Source organism: Ovis canadensis, chromosome 3, assembly GCF_042477335.2.
Source record: "Ovis canadensis isolate MfBH-ARS-UI-01 breed Bighorn chromosome 3, ARS-UI_OviCan_v2, whole genome shotgun sequence".
NCBI classification, from domain to species: Eukaryota; Metazoa; Chordata; class Mammalia; order Artiodactyla; family Bovidae; genus Ovis; species Ovis canadensis.
In genome coordinates this window covers 62,566,212-62,584,513 of record NC_091247.1, presented here as the reverse complement: position 1 = coordinate 62,584,513, position 18,302 = coordinate 62,566,212, and the positions used below count along the sequence as shown (strand labels likewise).

The following is an 18,302-nucleotide window of genomic DNA, read 5'->3' as shown; positions in this document are numbered from 1 at the left end:
AAAGTTTACCATTCTGTTCTTCATCCATCCTGTGCACCTGTGAATATGAATATGTATCTGCATTTCTTTCAGGGGAGACTGGAATTGGAAAATCAACTCTGATTGACACATTGTTTAATACTAATTTTGAAGGCCATGAATCCTCACATTTTTACCCACATGTTAGACTTAAAGCACAGACGTATGAACTCCAGGAAAGTAACGTTCGACTGAAACTAACCATTGTGAATACAGTGGGATTTGGTGACCAAATAAACAAAGAAGAGAGGTACATGCTTTCCTCTAGTAATAAAACAGTTTTTTTCTTATTACAGGACATCTGCCTTCTTGCTCTGTGTGCTGATTTGACTTTAATCTGTAGAAACCCATGCCATTCTTCCCAGACTTAAATTCTTTAAATAATAAAGCAACATTTTGTTTTTGCTAACAAATTGACATTTTTCTGTCCAGTTGTCTATTTTCTTTAGAATAATTTGAATCACGTTTTTAAAGTGTGCATGGCAGCAAAAACAGTTTTAATTTTTTCCTGATATGACAGTTCGGTGTATATTAAGTGATTTTTACTAATTTTCAGGCAAGACCCGTTTTGTTGAGAAAAAAAAAAAAGGCATACATGGGAAATACATAATCACCAAATCCATGGTACATGAATTTTTTTGTGAAGTTCTAACTAAATTAGCCACATTAAGCATTGCAGGAAAGGTGTGATGATTCAATTTTAATTTATATTTTGTATTAAATTAAAAAAATATTAGGTTACTATTTTTTGTCATTATTTCTCCTATGGTATTACAAAGATGATTTTAACTTAAATATGAAATTTAAGCCATAAAAGGAGGAAACAGACTGGGACAATGACTGTTCATTCTTTTTCCTTTTTGAAATTCATATATTTACCTTGTTAGAGGTAGTTTTCTAGGTCCTAAAAGTTTGCTTTAGAGAGAAAATATGTTGCAAAACTGACTCTCATTATGTTTTAACCTGTTTAGCACATTTGTGTGTTCTGCTGTAGATTTCAAGAAACAATTTTTGTGGGCTTTCTGGAAGAAGTAGATTAGTGGAGGAGGCAAAGGCCCATGACACATGGCTTTTTTTTTAGTTTTCTATATAGGAATTATGTAAGGCTTTACTTAAATTTATCCTTAGATATTTGGTATTTTTGATGAGCTCATAAATGATATATATTTTACAAATATTTCATTTCCCATTTAATGTGTGGAAATATAATTGATCTTGTACACAGAAACTTCTGTGTATTCTCTGGTTAATTCTAGTTAATGCATCTCTAATAAATTTGTTTAGGTTTTCTATGTATGCAATAGTATAGTCTGCAAATAATGGCATTGTTCTTCCTTTCTAATTTGTTTATAAAAAAGTTTTATTGATGTAAAATTTATATACAATAAATAAGATGCATTGGTTTAAGTATACAACTTAATTTTGACAAATGTGTAGTTTTCTATCTACCACCAAGATGGTTATAGGAAATGTCTGTAGTCTTGGGTCCTCTCCTCACATGCCCACACGTCAGTTCTTCCCAGAGGGCGAGGGGCTGCTCTGCAGCCCCAGGGCAGTGCTTTCTCTTGGGGTCAGGCATTTCAGGCAGGAGGATGGATCCAGGCAAGGACTAAGCCTGTCGGCTGTGATGGGCCTTCCTCTGCTTGTAAGTAAATGAGAATAAAGTTGTGCCTCTGTCACCAGTTATGATACTTCCATGTGGGTGTGCCCTTTCCTTACTATGTTAATGCTTTCCACACCACACGAATTTAATTTCAGAAACAAGAAGTCATAGAATTTGACTTAAATAACTTTTAAGTTGCTGATACTCATGTAGGGTTATATGCCATGTCCAGCATGGTTGCAATTAGATGCTTATCCTCCTTCAGCAGCCTGGCAGGTTTGGGGAGCCATGCCAGAGGGCTCCAGGTGTGAATGAGTGTGAGAGGCACATTCAGTGTCATTTCTGTAAAATCATTTAAGGCACAGGTTGCTGATAGTTTCAAAGTACTGCCTATGTACCTGCACATTTGCACATTTGTTTTATTACTGAAGTTTTCTATTTAGCATAGAAGTCAACTGTTTGTTCACTGGTGAAAAAACAGATTTCAAACTTTAAATTTATGCAAATACTTTATCAAGATACCATGAATATATCATATTAAATATTTAAATATTTTTTCAGCTACCAACCAATAGTTGACTACATAGATGCTCAGTTTGAAGCTTACCTCCAAGAAGAGCTGAAGATCAAGCGCTCTCTCTTTAACTACCACGACTCCCGCGTCCATGTGTGCCTCTACTTCATCTCCCCGACAGGCCACTCCCTGAAGACACTGGATCTCTTGACCATGAAGAGCCTGGACAGCAAGGTGGGTCTGGAGAAGAACCAATGGTTGCGTTTCAGGATTTAGAGTGGACTATTAAATATATAAATCTATTTATGATATGTGCATATGTCATAACTATCTCATTCTATAAAACATTTAGCAAGTTTCAATTTTAGGATATTTTCCAGAGAAATTCAGTTTGGAAGATGAGACACAAAGAAAAAATGTTAACATAAAATTTCAGTCCTTTTTTAGTGATTAAATTGCATGTCAGAATATGTGTATTCATTTTCATTTAACTACAGAATTTATTTGACATTAATTTTACTTTATGACACTATTAAATGAGAAGCAGCTCACTGATGAAGATTAAGGTCTAAAGTCTCATACAGTAAATTAACTTTAATTTGAACTGTATCCAGAAAACCTATTTTTAATTTCTGAGCCAATGAGCTATATATAAATTCAGGGAGCTGTAAGTAGTAGTATCCAGAAACTCACTCACTTCAGGTTTTTTTGTTTAAAGGATAAAGACTACACTCTCACACTAAAAATGTCTCCAAGGTTCCCCTGTGACCTCTGACCTGGCTAAGCAGCCTGTGAGCTGGCACTGGGAGAGCATGGGGTCTACCAAGGCTGCCTTCTGTACAGGAGTCAGTGTGGGAGGCAGGCGGTGGGCATTTCAGTGCAGAGACCAGCACTGTGGTCCCCTGGCTGAGACAAACCTGGAGGAGCTTGGGTGAGAGTCTGTTCACCTGATGGGATATTGTAACTATTCAGCCAGTTATCTTCACAATTGAGTCTGATGTGTGGAAATCCACCCTTACTAAAGGGACATGAATGCAGGAGTGGGCAGCTTCATCTCAGGCAGACAGAGCTCCAGGCTGAGGTCTGTGTGGAGTTGTCGGGGTGACTTTCAGGGCTGCTCTACTTGATCTCCCCATGTTCTTGGCAAGTTTCCACCACTCTGAGCTTCAGTTTCTTCACTTTTAAAATCAAAACTACAAGAGCATCTACCTCTGAAAGAGAGACGAGGGTGATTAAATCGATAGTGCGTCTTGTTCTTAAAAGATGACTCCACTGCTCTACATGGGGAATTTCCTGTGCAGGTGGTGGTATGTCCCCATCTGCGGGACATCTGCTTTCAGCCTGTGTTGTGTCCTTCAGCTCACTGATGGTGATGAGCTTGGCTGGGAATGCAAGTGCTCCACACCTGCATTTACTCACAGTGGGCCCTCACACGCTCTCCCACCTCCAGGGACACTGGGCCGGCCCCCGTGGTTCTTAGAAGCCCAGGCGGCACCTCAGCAACAAGCACTGGGGGACTCTGAGGATCAAGGGTTGTTCCTACAGAATCTGAGGGTACACAGTGCAGCAGGTGCAGAGGGAAGTGGAAGGGAGGGAAAAGGGAGAGGGGATCAGCCTCTATCAGGATCTGAGGGCGGGGCATCTAGGGCTTCTCCAGTTCCCTCTTTGTGGGCGACTTTAAAGCACCCCCATGGGACCTGGGGCCTGAAGGGAGAGGTGGGTCACCTAGACTTTTTGAAAGGAGTCCTCCAGGAGGGTGGCCTGTTCCTTACCTGATGGCAGCCAGTAGCTGTGTCCTCAGGTGCTGGCTGTTTATTCTAATGGATATCTGAAACAAATGCCTCCGCAGTCAAATGTCAGTCAGATTTTCGCACTACAATGGGAAAGCTTAATGTCAGCTACATACACTGGGGTGCTTCTGCTATTGATCCTGGAATCAATTAGAAGTATAACTTGGCATAGTTTACTGAATATCTAAGTATATATGATACTGAAATCAAGAACTTGGCATCAAAGTTTTATATACTTTGACTAACTTATCTTGAAAGGTGTTTACCCAAAATTGCTGGAAAGTTTATTTCATGGTTAGTTGGAAAAATATCCCCTTTGGAACATATTTAAGACTAATAAATCCAAATGTACACACAGTAAATCAATGTGAAGCTGGAGAAGAAAAGGATGTTTAAGAATAGAAAAAGAATTATTTGTTTTTATTTCTACTCTGAAAATTATACCGACAGTTCACTCTTTTGACACACGTGACTACTCAGCCGAAAGTTTTTCACTAAAAACAAGCTAATAAATAACTAAAAACCTACAAACCCTTTAATCTGTGGTGATATCACTCCTTTGTGGATACATTAATCTTACAGAACTGGGACTTCCCTGATGGTCCAGTGACTAAGACTCTGTGCTCCCAATGCAGGGGGCCCAGGTTCATTCCCTGGTCAGGGAACTAGATCCTGCATGCTGCAACGAAGACTGAAGATCCCACATGCCACAACTCGGACCCAGCACAGCCAAATAAATAAATATAAATAAATATTTTTAAAAAATTTCACAGAACTAGCCTTGCAGGTTAGTCTTCATGTCTCTGCATCTCTTCCACTCTGGCCAGTGACCGGACTTTTAAATAATGCTGAAAAACTAATTCAAGTCGTGAATGTTTTTAGTTGGTATCCATAAAACTTCCCTCTGTCAACATGTGGGTAAGATTCTGACAGTAGGGTCAGATCAGATGCATTCACTGGGAAAAGGGGCTTGCTTCAGTGAGAGGCAGAGGAGGCCTATGGCCTGACCCATAGGTCTGCTGAAATCAGTCACCAGATTACTTAGTGCTGAGATTAACAGATAAAAATTCTTAGTGAATTATGCAGGTGATTTCAGCTCATCTCTTACATTCTATTTATTTTGTGTATGATAGAATTGTAAGAGACAGAGGGGAAAATGTGAGATTTCCGAACCTGACTTCAGATGCAGGATGAATTTTGTAAGAGCTCTGCTTCTGAAAAGCAGTTATTACCAGGCCAGCATTTGCAGGAATGGCTGTGTAGGGCTGTCTGGTAAGAATGAAGTGGTGATTTCTACATCAGGAGCCTTCAAGCTTTTCCCTTGAAGGGCCAGGTAGTACATACTTCAGGCTTCACAGGTCATGGGCCTCTGATGCAACTGCTCACTTCTGCTGTTAGAAGAATGAAAGTGATCACAGGAAATACATGATGTGTAATGAGTGGGCTTGGCCGTGTTCCAGGAACTCTTTACCTATGTAAACAGGCGATGAGTGGACCACAGTTTGCCTGTCCTAAGGAAATCTGTCAGAGCTTGAGTGGTTTTGAATTCAGAAACTTTGTTATTAAAAAAATAAATCCTTGATCATTAGATTTTGTTTTTCTTTATTCTTAATAGGTGAACATTATACCAGTGATTGCCAAAGCAGATGCAATTTCTAAAACTGAATTACAGAAGTTTAAGATCAAGCTCATGAGTGAACTGGTCAGCAATGGTGTTCAGATATACCATTTTCCAACAGATGATGAAACTATTGCTAAGATCAATGCTTCAATGAATGTAAGCTCTTAATTGAATAATTGTTTTATATACAAAAAAAGTAACATTGCTACTACATTTGTGAGCATTTTTCTTCCCTATTTTGACCTAAATGAAGTGATACATTTGTGAGACTGGGATTCTCCTTCTGTGGAACCATTTTTTATTTCCTTAGCAAGAGTCCTTTCTGTCCTCAGGACAGGAGAAGATGGCATAGCCTCCCTCTTGAGAGACTTTACAGGGAGCTTTCTAATCTGGTATTTAAGCTCCTCCCTTACAGTGTCACAAGTACATGTGAAATATTCACATAACTTTTAATATAGAATATATTTAGTATATATTTTAATTACACATAACAGTATGATTAAAGATAACTAAGTCCTTTGTGTTACTTAAGGCTACCAAATTTCTTAAATACTTGGTTGGATTTTGATGGATCAAAGGTTTTGGAGTTCTTATGGAACTTCCTAACCTCCCTGAGACTGTTAACTTACCTATAAAATGGGGCTCCCCATTTTCCTGAGACTGTTAACTTACCTATAAAACAGGGCTCACTGTTGCAAGGAGACAGCTTTGTTCACTGCTTGGCAGTGACATTCAATACCTGTTCATTCCATTTCTCCTCTATTCCTTTTCTGATTTTTTTCACTTTGTCCATATTAAGATACTTAAACTAAATATATAAAAAGCTAACTTGTATAAAGGAAGTGATATTAATTCCTGTGTTAAACTCTTTATATCTGATTTTTTTTGTGTGTGCCCACCTGGAATATGTTTTCAGAGGGTAACAATTAAGAGATTACACACTGTCAATCATTAAATATTAAACATAATACTGTTTACATTAGATTTTTCCCTAAATTAATTCTCAGTGTCTGACAGGACAGTCTCCTCACTGCCGTTAAATACAGCCACTGTGTCTTTTTTCACAATCCTCCTCTTGCTATGCTGTTTCTTCTTATTCTGCTTGCTCTGTCTCCAGCTTGGTTGTGTCTTCCTGCCACAGCGGGCTCTCCCTCCTCTAAATTTCTGTAACATTTGTAGTTAGCATAGTTTGGGACTTAAATACTACTTGATATTGGTGTTATGCATGTATGTATACCCTAAATATAGTTAGATACTTTAGTTACATGGTATGTATGTGATTTCTTCAACATTGTCTTTTATACCCAAGATCATGAGGTAAATGATATCTGTGCTAGAATTCTTTTCTTTGTATTCTTATAGCAAAGTTGGAATGCATGTGGGGCATTCTCAGTAACTACTTTTCTCTGTAGGGCCTGAGGATGACCGTAGAACAGCTGGCATGTATTCACAAAGCAGGTTTTAAAAGCTAAGGCATAGCAGACCATTTGACTTTGACACACTTGTCATTTAGTAAATGTCCTTTTCTCTGTTGTCATTGGTATGAGATGTGATTGATATGCTGGCTCCTTTCAAGGGACACCTGCCATTTGCTGTGGTGGGAAGTATGGATGAAGTGAAAGTTGGAAATAAGATGGTCAAAGCTCGCCAGTATCCCTGGGGCGTCGTACAAGGTAAAGGAGATCTACGAGGACATGTGTACTTGTCTGACAGTCTAAAAGCTGAATTTCGTGCATCCTCTGTGGTGATGCTTATTTTGGGTTCTGACTAGCTGTCAGAAGGGCTGGCTGTGTTCTGTTTTAGCCACGTCTGCAGAGCCAAATCGGAGAAGGCAATGGCACCCCACTCCAGTACTCTTGCCTAGAAAATCCCATGGATGGAGGAGCCTGGTAGGCTGCAGTCCATGGGGTTGCTGAGAGTTGGACACGACTGAGTGACTTCACTTTCACTTTTCACTTTCATGCATTGGAGAAGGAAATGGCAACCCACTCCAGTTCTTGCCTGGAGAATCCCAGGGACGGGGGAGCCTGGTGGGCTGCCGTCTATGGGGTCGCACAGAGTCGGACACGACTGAAGCGACGCAGCAGCAGCAGCAGCAGCAGCAGAGCCAAATAGAGCCTCCCCACTTCTTGTGTTAGACCAGTTAGTTACCTGTCAAGGTGTGCTAAGACACTCAGAAGGTGGGAACCACTAGTTGGGTACTTTGAACAGAATTTGAGTGTAAATAGTATTGTTTAAACATAGTACATAAATTAATTACTAGATAATTCTGGAACACAATAAACCTTATAAATTTATATATTTTTACTTATCAAAGTATTGCCAACTATTTCCCAGCCAGCCAGCCAAATGAAGATTTTTAGCATGTATCTAACACTGCAGTGAGTGTGAAATCAACTCTCTGGTTCATTCACTCATGGTGCTAACTAACGGGGAATAGACTACCCCTGCTGATAATGGTTTCTCAGTGCTGTTTTTTTTAATTGACAAATTTTTTAATTAGTGGAAAATATTTACAAAACTTAACATTTTTAATGTTTAGAAGATATAAAGATAATTGTATTTACAACTATTGGTCACAATTAGGTACCTGACTCAGGACCACAAATGTGGCATCGTGTTGGACAAGGATTTGATAATCACAGCATGCAGAGATGGTGTTGTTGAATGTGCAGAATTTACCACCTTGAAGTTTTACTGAAAAAATGTTATATGCTCTTCTCAGGTGGTATGTGAAATGTCCTGAGGATGGTTTATAAACTGGTAACAAAATATTAGTGAAATTAGTGGAGCATACAGTACCAGACAATGTATTTCTTTCCTGTTTCCCTTGGCTACCAAATTTAAGCCAGCGCTCTGGTCTGTTAATGAGCACTGCCTATAATTTGGTGTGTGTGATACAAGAAGTGCTTCCTTGGCTACTTGGGCGAAACAGCCGTAGCTCTTTGTCAGATTGATCATTTCGCTGTTGCTTATTTCAATATGTTTTCATTTACTTATCCATTCAGCAAATACCAATTGTGTGTCAGGATTGAAAGTCACTATTGGTATTTTCTATCTCTCTGGCTAGTGGAGAATGAAAACCACTGCGACTTTGTCAAGCTCCGGGAGATGCTCATTTGTACAAACATGGAGGATCTTCGAGACCAGACCCACACAAGGCATTATGAGCTGTACCGGCGCCACAAGCTGGAGGAGATGGGCTTCATGGACGTGGGCCCAGAGAACCAGCCACTCAGGTGAGCAGCCAGCCAAGGAAGGAGGGGGTGGCGGGGAAGATGGTACCTCTATCTGTCCAGGATGACCGGGAGAATCTCCCACACATGAAAGACCACTTAATAATGATTTATTATCACGCTTTCTATGCTGCTTGAATCACTGGAAGGCTTCTTGCTCTTGGAAGTCTCCAAGTCCTCATCTGACTCAGGGAGTTAAGTAGAAGGAAGAACACAGGGTAGAATCTCAGGATTTCAGTACCTGCTGAAATGGAAACCAAAGGGAAAAACTCTCATTATTTGATTTTAATTTTGTATTTATATGAAAAAAAATGAAAGTATATTATTATTTTAAAAAGTTGCAATATGAATCATTAAATAAAACTATGAAGCTGTTTTCTTTCATCCTGATGGAAGATCTGGAATGACTAAATTTAGGAAAATTTCTTATAAAGGAAGCATGAACATTTTTGTGGGGAGTCAGAGATTAGACTAAAGATATTACCATAAGTTACAGGAACTGTTAACTGGCTCAGTGGTTACAGCATGAAGTGTTGTTGGAACTTCTTTTGTTATTTTATATGCTGCTACACTCCTGAGGTCTTTTTTTAAAATTAAACTGTGCAAACATGCTAAATCAGGTTTCTTTTTATGTCACTTTCCTGAACAATTCTGCTCAGGACCAGCACTGTTTTAAATCTGCTATGGGACCAAGGGTTCCTCGGCATCTCATTACTGACTCTGCAGCCCCTCCCTGGTGTCCTGTCTGCACCAGAGCAGACACCATGGGAGGGGGGAGCCCTGGAGCCAGCTGCCACTGCACGTGACCTTTGGGAAGGTTTAGTATCAGGTGAGGCTAAACTTAACACTTTTCCATTCTACAGATTAATGACTGTTTCAGCTGTGACAGCATAATAAACTAAGAATTCTATATATCTCACCCTCCTCACCAATTTTGGGCATGCTATAACAGACTGGTTCTAGTAAAGTGATTTTCTCTGCTGAAGAGAAATTGTCCAGCACTGGCATCCCTAGTGTTTCCCAGAGGCAGCTTCATTTCTCATTCTTCCAAGTCTGAGGTTACACAGAGGTCTCTGTGTGCACAAAGGAGAAGAGAGATAGATCAGTCATCAGTCACCTGTGGATGATGTAGAAATACAGGCTCGGAATTTCTGGATATGGAGCCTAAGAATCACATTTAAGTTAAAATCTGCATCCAGCCCTTTGTCAGGTATGTCCTACTGGTCAGTGGGTAGATGTGCACCATGGGATAGAGAGACCCTGCCTGTGGAGGCCCCCAGGGTGGGGCGGGAGGAGGACACTCCTGCCCTGTTATGATGAGCAGAAGCTGGGCATGAGGAGACCCAGGTGGAAGGCTTCTATGGGCATCCAGGCATAAACACAGGGGCTTGGTAGTGGTGGGGGGGTGGGGTGGAGTGGTCAGATGCATGTTTACCCTTCCAGGGGAACTGGAAGGTGGACTTAATGGGACTCAGGAAGGGAGAGGTGGGCCGTATAGAGGGGGACCGGGTTGTGCTGTGGCTGTACAGCAGTGTGATATAGTCCGGTCGCTTCCTTTGCCATTCTCAGAAGAGCAGGCCATGTCAGTCATGATTACGGTGCTGGCCAGGGCTTGCAGGTTCAAAGGGAGAAAACCAGTAGTTTCATTCTACTGCTGGAGTGAAAGAATGAACAGACCATTTCCAGTCTTTCTTCCAGGAAAGTGAGATGTCTAATGGGCCAAACTTAGGACCTGTGCCCATGTCTTGGCAGGGTGGGCATAAGCCTGACTGGCTGTCCCACCAAGACGCCTCCTGTGGGGAGAAGCAGCAATACAACAGGAGACAGGTGGTGGGCAGGCAAGGTGAACAGCCATTCTTTTAGTATTTCTTCAGTTTGGGGAGCATCTGTCCATTGGACAGGTGGAGAATGGGAAAGGAGGCTCTTCAGTGGATGGTAGGTAAGAGGGCAGGAGCAGTGGCTACAGGCTGCTAGAAGAGGATGGATGGTAGAAGTAGGAAGGACAAGGACTCCACTCGGGGAGGGGGGGGCCTGCCTGCTGCCCAGGAGCCAGTGGGCCTCTACCCTGCCCTGGCCTGCAGTCCTAACAAGACGAGATTCCCTGGGCCAGGCATGCACAGTATCTCTCCTCTTCATGCTTTCTCATTTGTGGATACACTGTTTGATAAAATTTCTGTCATTCTTTCTAGTCTGGGGTCTTAGGAAGGATTCAGGAGTGTGGTTTCAAGAACTTATATTCCATCTTTTGGGGAATCTTCCCATTTACTTCGTGTGTGTGCAACAGCAGTCACTATAATTTGGCTGGCATGTAAAATCTGTCCCTCGATATTGTATCAACTAGAAAAATGAGCCTGTCTAGATGATCTCTTCTTTTTAAGGCCCCGCTTCCTCCCTGAAGCATCTTCATTTCCTTTCACTGACTGGTTGTGCAGAGTTGTGATTCATGTCCCAGTCTACCTACGCCAATCTCGTGCTTGTCATGAGGTTCAGGTAATGGCATTGTGTGTACCCTGGAGGTCTTAATTAACTGATCTTTAATTATTTAAACTACATGAAACATGCTTTTATAAACCTCAAATCCCTAAGCTACTTTAGATGAACGTAACAGTCTTGTTGATTATCACTGCTCTAGAGTTTGGAAGATTGATTTGTGTGCTATTTTAGAGTTCCTTAAGTGTCTGGCAAAATTTCTGTGTCATACACTTTGTTTCTTTGCAACTCTCAAGAAGTAGTTCCCTTTCTGTGTTTGGCCTACAGCAGAAGCGGGGGCGCTCAGCAGTCCTGGGAGAGCTGGACCCTGAGCTCAAGGATGAGGTCCCAAGAGAGGGATACAGTGGTTTTCCTGACAGACGCAAGCACCTAGGGTGCTTTTTCTTCTTTGGTTTTCAGCTTTGCCTTAAATCAGTAATGTTTGCAACTAGCATATATGCCACATTAAATACAGCAGCAAGAGAGCTATTTTTCATTCCCAATCCATGGCAGTCAACAGTGGTTGCATAAGTTTCACAACACTAACTGTATAGACCATCCTTGCAGATCCTCTCAGGGTTTCGTTACCACCTTTTTTTTTTTTTTTTTCCGTTACCACCTTTTGAAAGACAGTGTGGTTCTTTCCTTACAGTTGGCTCTGTAAGCTTCCATGTCATGGTGGGCACGTGTAACAGATGGAGAGCACATCAGAGCAGTGTTTCCCTTTACCTTCTGCTGAGGCATCATTATAGGCAGGATTTATCGGGGTTAGGAATGTGGGCTTTGGAGTAAGTCTGACCAGGTTCCAGCTCCAGCTCTGTCCTTGCTAACTCTGTCCCTCTGGGCAAATGACCTTACTCTGAGTGTCAGCACACTAACCCTGCAGGACAGTGTTGGTGTCTGTTCTTCAAGGTGCCACAGGGACTAGTGAGAGTCCAGACCAGTCCCTGCTGGCAGCAGCTATTCTCTTAAGTGTCTGGTCTTTTCTCTTTGTCAAGTGGCTTGACTTTCCTCCTGAACAACTCAAGGGCTTGTATAAATAAATTTCTGAGAACATTTTAAAAGTTAGATTTGACATGATTTAGATACATTATTTAAACCAAGTTATGTCTTTAAAAGCTATCAGTCCAGTGTAGGACCACTGAAATGTGAGTGAAGGTGGCATGACTGATTTAGAGGCTTCTTTAAAATAAGACCTAAACAAACACAGAAAAACAAAACAAAACAAAACAAAACCTCATAAGAAATAAGATGCCTCCTTGAGATCAGAGGCATTGATGTGATCGAGAACACTGTGTATATTTATAAACTTTGCTCCTAAAAACAATGTATAGGATTGTTCCTCCTTGGAACACATGCTGTAAGTACCACACACTCATGCTCAGCTGTGACAGCTAATATGTAACATTTCTTACTCTGATTTTCCTTCAGTTCAGTTCCGTTGCTCAGTTGTGTCCACCTCTTTGTGACCCCATGGACTGTAGCACACCAGGCTTCCCTGTCCATCACCAACTCCCAGACCTTGCTCAAACTCATGTCCATTGAGTCAGTGATGCCATCCAACCATCTCATCCTCTGTCATCCCCTTCTCTTCTTGCCTTCAGTCTTTCCCAGCATCAGAGTCTATTCTTTTTTTTTTTTTAATTTTTATTTTTACTTTATTTTACTTTACAATACTGTATTGGTTTTGCCATACATTGACATGAATCCACCACGGGTGTACATGCATTCCCAAACATGAACCCCCCTCCCACCTCCCTCCCCATAACATCTCTCTGGGTGATCACTGTGCACCAGCCCCAAGCATGCTGTATCCTGCGTCGGGCATAGACTGGCGATTTGATTCTTACATGATAGTATACATGTTACAATGCCATTCTCCCAAATCCTCCCACCCTCTCCCTCTCCCTCTGAGTCCAAAAGTCTGTTATACACATCTGTGTCTTTTTTGCTGTCTTGCATATAGGGTCATCATTGCCATCTTTCTAAATTCCATATATATGTGTTAGTATACCGTATTGGTATTTTTCTTTCTGGCTTACTTCACTCTGTATAATCGGCTCCAGTTTCATCCATCTCATCAGAACTGAATCAAATGTATTCTTTTTAACGGCTGAGTAATACTCCATTGTGTATATGTACCACAGCTTTCTTATCCATTCATCTGCTGATGGACATCTAGGTTGTTTCCATGTCCTGGCTATTATAAACAGTGCTTCAATGAACATTGGGGTACATGTGTCTCTTTCAGTTCTGGTTTCCTCAGTGTGTATGCCCAGAAGTGGGATTGCTGGGTCATAAGGTAGTTCTATTTGCAATTTTTTAAGGAATCTCCACACTGTTCTCCAAAGTAGCTGTACTAGTTTGCATTCCCACCAATAGTGTAGGAGGGTTCTCTTTTCTCCACACCCTCTCCAGCATTTATTCCTTGCAGATTTTTGGATCGCAGACATTCTAACTGGTGTGAAGTGGTACCTCATTGTGGTTTTGATTTGCATTTCTCTAATAATGAATGATGTTGAGCATCTTTTCATGTGTTTGTTAGCCATCCGTATGTCTTCTTTGGAGAAATGTCTATTTAGTACTTTGGCCCATTTTTTGATTGGGTCGTTTATTTTTCTGGAATTGAGCTGCATAAGTTGCTTGTATATTTTTGAGGTTAGTTGTTTGTCAGTTGCTTCATTTGCTATTATTTTCTCCCATTCAGAAGGCTGTCTTTTCACCTTGCTTATATTTTCCTTTGTTGTGCAGAAGCTTTTAATTTTAATTAGATCCCATTTGTTTATTTTTGCTTTTATTTCCAGAATTCTGGGAGGCGGATCATAGAGGATCCTGCTGTGATTTATGTCGGAGAGTGTTTTGCCTATATTCTCTACAAGTTTTATAGTTTCTGGTCTTACATTTAGATCTTTAAGCCATTTTGAGTTTATTTTTGTGTGCGGTGTTAGAAAGTGATCTAGTTTCATTCTTTTACAAGTGGTTGACCAGTTTTCCCAGCACCACTTGTTAAAAGAGATTGTCTTTACTCCATTGTATATTCTTGCCTCCTTTGTCAAAGATAAAGTGTCCATATGTGTGTGGATTTATCTCTGGGCTTTCTATTTTGTTCCATTGATCTATATTTCTGTCTTTGTGTCAGTACCATACTGTCTTGATGACTGTGGCTTTGTAGTAGAGCCTGAAGTCAGGCAAGTTGATTACTCCAGTTCCATTCTTCTTTCTCAAGATTGCTTTGGCTATTCGAGGTTTTTTGTATTTCCATACAAATTTTGAAATTATTTGTTCTAGTTCTGTGAAAAATATGGCTGGTAGCTTGATAGGGATTGCATTGAATTTGTAAATTGCTTTGGGTAGTATACTCATTTTCACTATATTGATTCTTCCGATCCATGAACATGGTATATTTCTCCATCTATTAGTGTCCTCTTTGATTTCTTTCATCAGTATTTTATAGTTTTCTATATATAGGTCTTTAGTTTCTTTAGGTAGATATATTCCTAAGTATTTTATTCTTTTCATTGCAATGCAGAGTCTCTTCAAATGAGTCAGTTCTTCTCATCAGGTGGCCAGAGTATTGGAGTTTCCATTTCAGCATCAGTCCTTCCAGTGAACACCCAGGACTGATCTCCTTTAGGATGGACTGGTTGGTTCTCCTTGCAGTCCAAGGGACTCTCAAGAGTCTTCTCCAACACCACAGTTCAAAAGCATCAATTCTTTGGCGCTCAGCTTTCTTTATAGTCCAACTCTCACATCCATACATGACTACTAGAAAAACCATAGCTTTGACTAGACGGACCTTTGTCGGCAAAGTAATGTCTCTGCTTTTTAATATGCTGTCTATGTTGGCCATAGCTTTTCTTCCAAGGAGCAAGTGTCTTTTAATTTCATGGGTGCAGTCACCACCTACAGTGGTTCTGGAGCCCCCCAAAATAAAGTTCTGTTTCCATTGTTTCCCCATCTGTTTTCCATGAAGTGATGGGACTGTATACCATGGTCTTTGTTTTCTGAATGTTGAGTTTTAAGCCAACTTTTTCACTCTCTTCTTTCACTTTCATCAAGAGGCTCTTTAGTTCTTCTTCACTTTCTGCCATAAAGGTGATGTCATCTGCACATCTGAGGTTATTGATATTTCTCCCAGAAATCTTGATTTCAGCTTGTGCTTCATCTAGCCCCACATTTTGCATGATGTACTCTGCATATAAGTTAAATAAGCAGGGTGACAATACAGCCTTGACATACTCTTTTCCCAATCTGGAAACAGTTCATTGTTCCATGTCCAATTCTAACTGTTGCTTCTTGACCTGCATACAGATTTCTCAGGAGGCAGATAAGGTGGTCTGGTATCCCCATCTCTTGAAGAATTTTCCACAGTTTGTTGTGATTCACACAGTCAAAGGCTTCGGCATTATCAATAAAGCAGAAGTATGTTTTTCTGGAACTCTCTTGCTTTTTTGATGATCCAACGAATGTTGGCAAATTGATCTCTGATTCCTCTGCCTTTTCTAAATCCAGCCTGAACATCTGGAAGTTCACAGTTCACATACTGTTGAAGCCTGGCTTGGAAAATTTTGAGGATTACTTTGCTAGCGTGTGAGATGAGTGCAATTGTGCAGCAGTTTGAACATTCTTTGACTTTGCCTTTCTTTGGAATTGGAATGAAAACTGAACGATTTTCCTTAAATGTATACAGCTCTAGCCATAAAAGATTTATTTCTCTGGTTAGACAAGATTAGTAAAATTCCTAAATTTTATCACATTTTAAATCTATTTAGCTATAAAATATTTTCATAAGCAGTAAAAATTTCTAATCATGACACACCTGGAAAGCCAGTTTATTGTATTCCCTGTTAAACATTGGGACGTTCTCTCAGTGAGTTGTGATGGAAGGGCTCAGCGCTTCTGCATGTGAGGAGGTCTGTGGTTCCTCTGAAATTTCACAGGTAAGAGAGGCGCTTACCATGGAGTTCCAGGAAGTCCCTGCTTTGTGGGCTACACTGGCCCTACTTCCCTGCAGTCTCTAATGAAGAAACCACAGTGTCAGAGAACTCTGCTGGACAGCTGGATTACAAAGATGCTGAGCTGGTGGAAGAGAGATGCAGTTGGGGTGGGAATGCCCAGGAAGCGGTATAAACAAAGAGCCATGGAAGTGTGTGGAGGGAACAGGGGATTCCACCGAGGGAGACTAGAGGTGGATTCCTGGAGGGATAGGACTTGTGGGGCAGAGTGAGGGCAGGGCAGCAGGCAGTGGCTGGAGCAAGAGATGTGTGCCTGAAACCTGAGGAGAGGTCTGTTTGCAGGATTCTGCAATTTCTAAAGTGCTCTCGTTTTGCAGATAATATAACTAATGCAGAAGGAAAAGATAAGAGAGATCTCTGTTTTTGGTGGAAAAATCTGAGGAATGGCAGGAAGAACAAAATGAAAGAAAGATGAACTCAAATCCTAGAGCTCAAAGATTATTATTATTACAACAGTGAAAGCAGAAAAGCTCAAAGATCAAGTTGGGCTGAACAATGTGTCTGTAGAAATCAAAACAAGCCTGGACTGAGATGATGCTGGGGTCCCAGGCTGAACTCCCAGATCCTGGTGATCAGACATGGTGACAAATAGAGGGGAGGAGTCCAGAGAGATGGATGGAGGAACCCATGTGGGGTGAAACGAGCACTTCTGGGAGTGCTGGCACAGCAGGGACCCACAGACAGACCCGCACTCCCTGAAGGAGGTGGGCTCTCCCTGCCTGCAGCCCCCTGGAGGCACACACGTGGTGACAGTCATGAGGCCTAACCTGGAAGTTTGAATGTTTGCAGGTTTCTACATCATCTTGCTAACATGAGAGTAACACAAATAACTTTTCAGTCTTCAGGAGACCTACGAAGCCAAGAGACACGAGTTCTATGGTGAGCGCCAGAGGAAGGAAGAAGAGATGAAGCAGCTATTTGTGCAGCGTGTGAAGGAGAAAGAAGCCATCCTGAAAGAAGCTGAGAGAGAGGCAAGTGTGCTGTTTGCTGTGATTTCTATTTGGGGTGTCCTATTAACCTGGGGATCTATCTCAAGAATTAACAGGTGGTTTTGAAGACGAGCTGTTCTTTAAGAGTAGCTATACTAACACATAGTCTTTGGATGCAGAATTTTACCAAAAAAAAAAAAAAATCACAGGCTGAAAACAAAAAGTTTTGCCTTTGTGAACAAAGTGTCTTTGATTAGAAGTGGTTTATCGAGTACATTACCAAGAAGGGTTTCAACTATCTTAATTAGGAGGCAGAGATGCTTTAGCTATGGTTTGATAAGCCCTTTTGAGTTTTGAGAGTCACTCACACTGTTGTTTGCTGGGAGTGGGTGGCTCAGAGCTGTTGAGTGTGAAGTTAGGCTTTCTGGGGTAGGTGGGTGGTCCAGGTGGCCTTTGGGTGGCCTTGGCACAGAATTATCTGCAATGAATTTTGTTTGGTTCTCTTTAGTTTTGTCTGCTTGTGGTTCTTCAAGGATAAATTTTACTTTTACTTGAGTTAAGGTATCTTCTGTAGACTTAACTGTGATGGCTGCATCTAAGTAAATGGATTCTAAGTTAAGATGAGGATCAAAAAGGCAGAGCTGCAAAAAAAATTTCTGAGAGAAGACAGAAATGTTAATACAAATGAACTTGCTAATATGAGAGTTCCTGAAGAGTTATTTGTTCTTGTTCAGTCACTCAGTCATGCCAACTCTTTGAGAGCCATGGACTACAGCACAGCAAGCTTCCCTGTCCTTCACCATCTTCCAGAGCTTGCTCAAACTTCTGTTCATTGAATCAGTGATGCCATCCAATAATCTCATACTCTGTTGTGCCCTTCTCCTCCTGTCTTCAATCTTTCCCAGCATCAGGGTCTTTTCCAGTGAGTCACTCTTTGCATCAGGTGGCCAAAGTATTGGAGCTTCAGCATCAGTCCTTCCAATGAATATTCAGGATTGATTTCCTTTAGTATTGACTGGTTTTATCTCCTTGCAGTACAAGGGACTCTCAGAGTCTTCTCCAACACAACAGTTCAAAAGCATCAATCCTTCGGCCCTCAGCCTTCTT

General features: G+C 41.1%; 1 protein-coding gene across 2 annotated transcripts in view; it reads left to right on the top strand.

The window, feature by feature from the left end:
* SEPTIN10 (septin 10) overlaps nt 1–18,302 on the top strand; it is a 51,604-nt gene that overhangs the window by 22,072 nt on the left and 11,230 nt on the right. For both annotated transcript variants that reach the window (XM_069583213.1, XM_069583214.1), the window contains exons 4-9: nt 73–268; nt 2,183–2,369; nt 5,541–5,702; nt 7,123–7,219; nt 8,617–8,785; nt 17,105–17,237. In XM_069583213.1, coding sequence (XP_069439314.1) covers nt 73–268; nt 2,183–2,369; nt 5,541–5,702; nt 7,123–7,219; nt 8,617–8,785; nt 17,105–17,237 — 944 coding nt within the window. The remainder of the gene's footprint in view (nt 1–72; nt 269–2,182; nt 2,370–5,540; nt 5,703–7,122; nt 7,220–8,616; nt 8,786–17,104; nt 17,238–18,302) is intronic.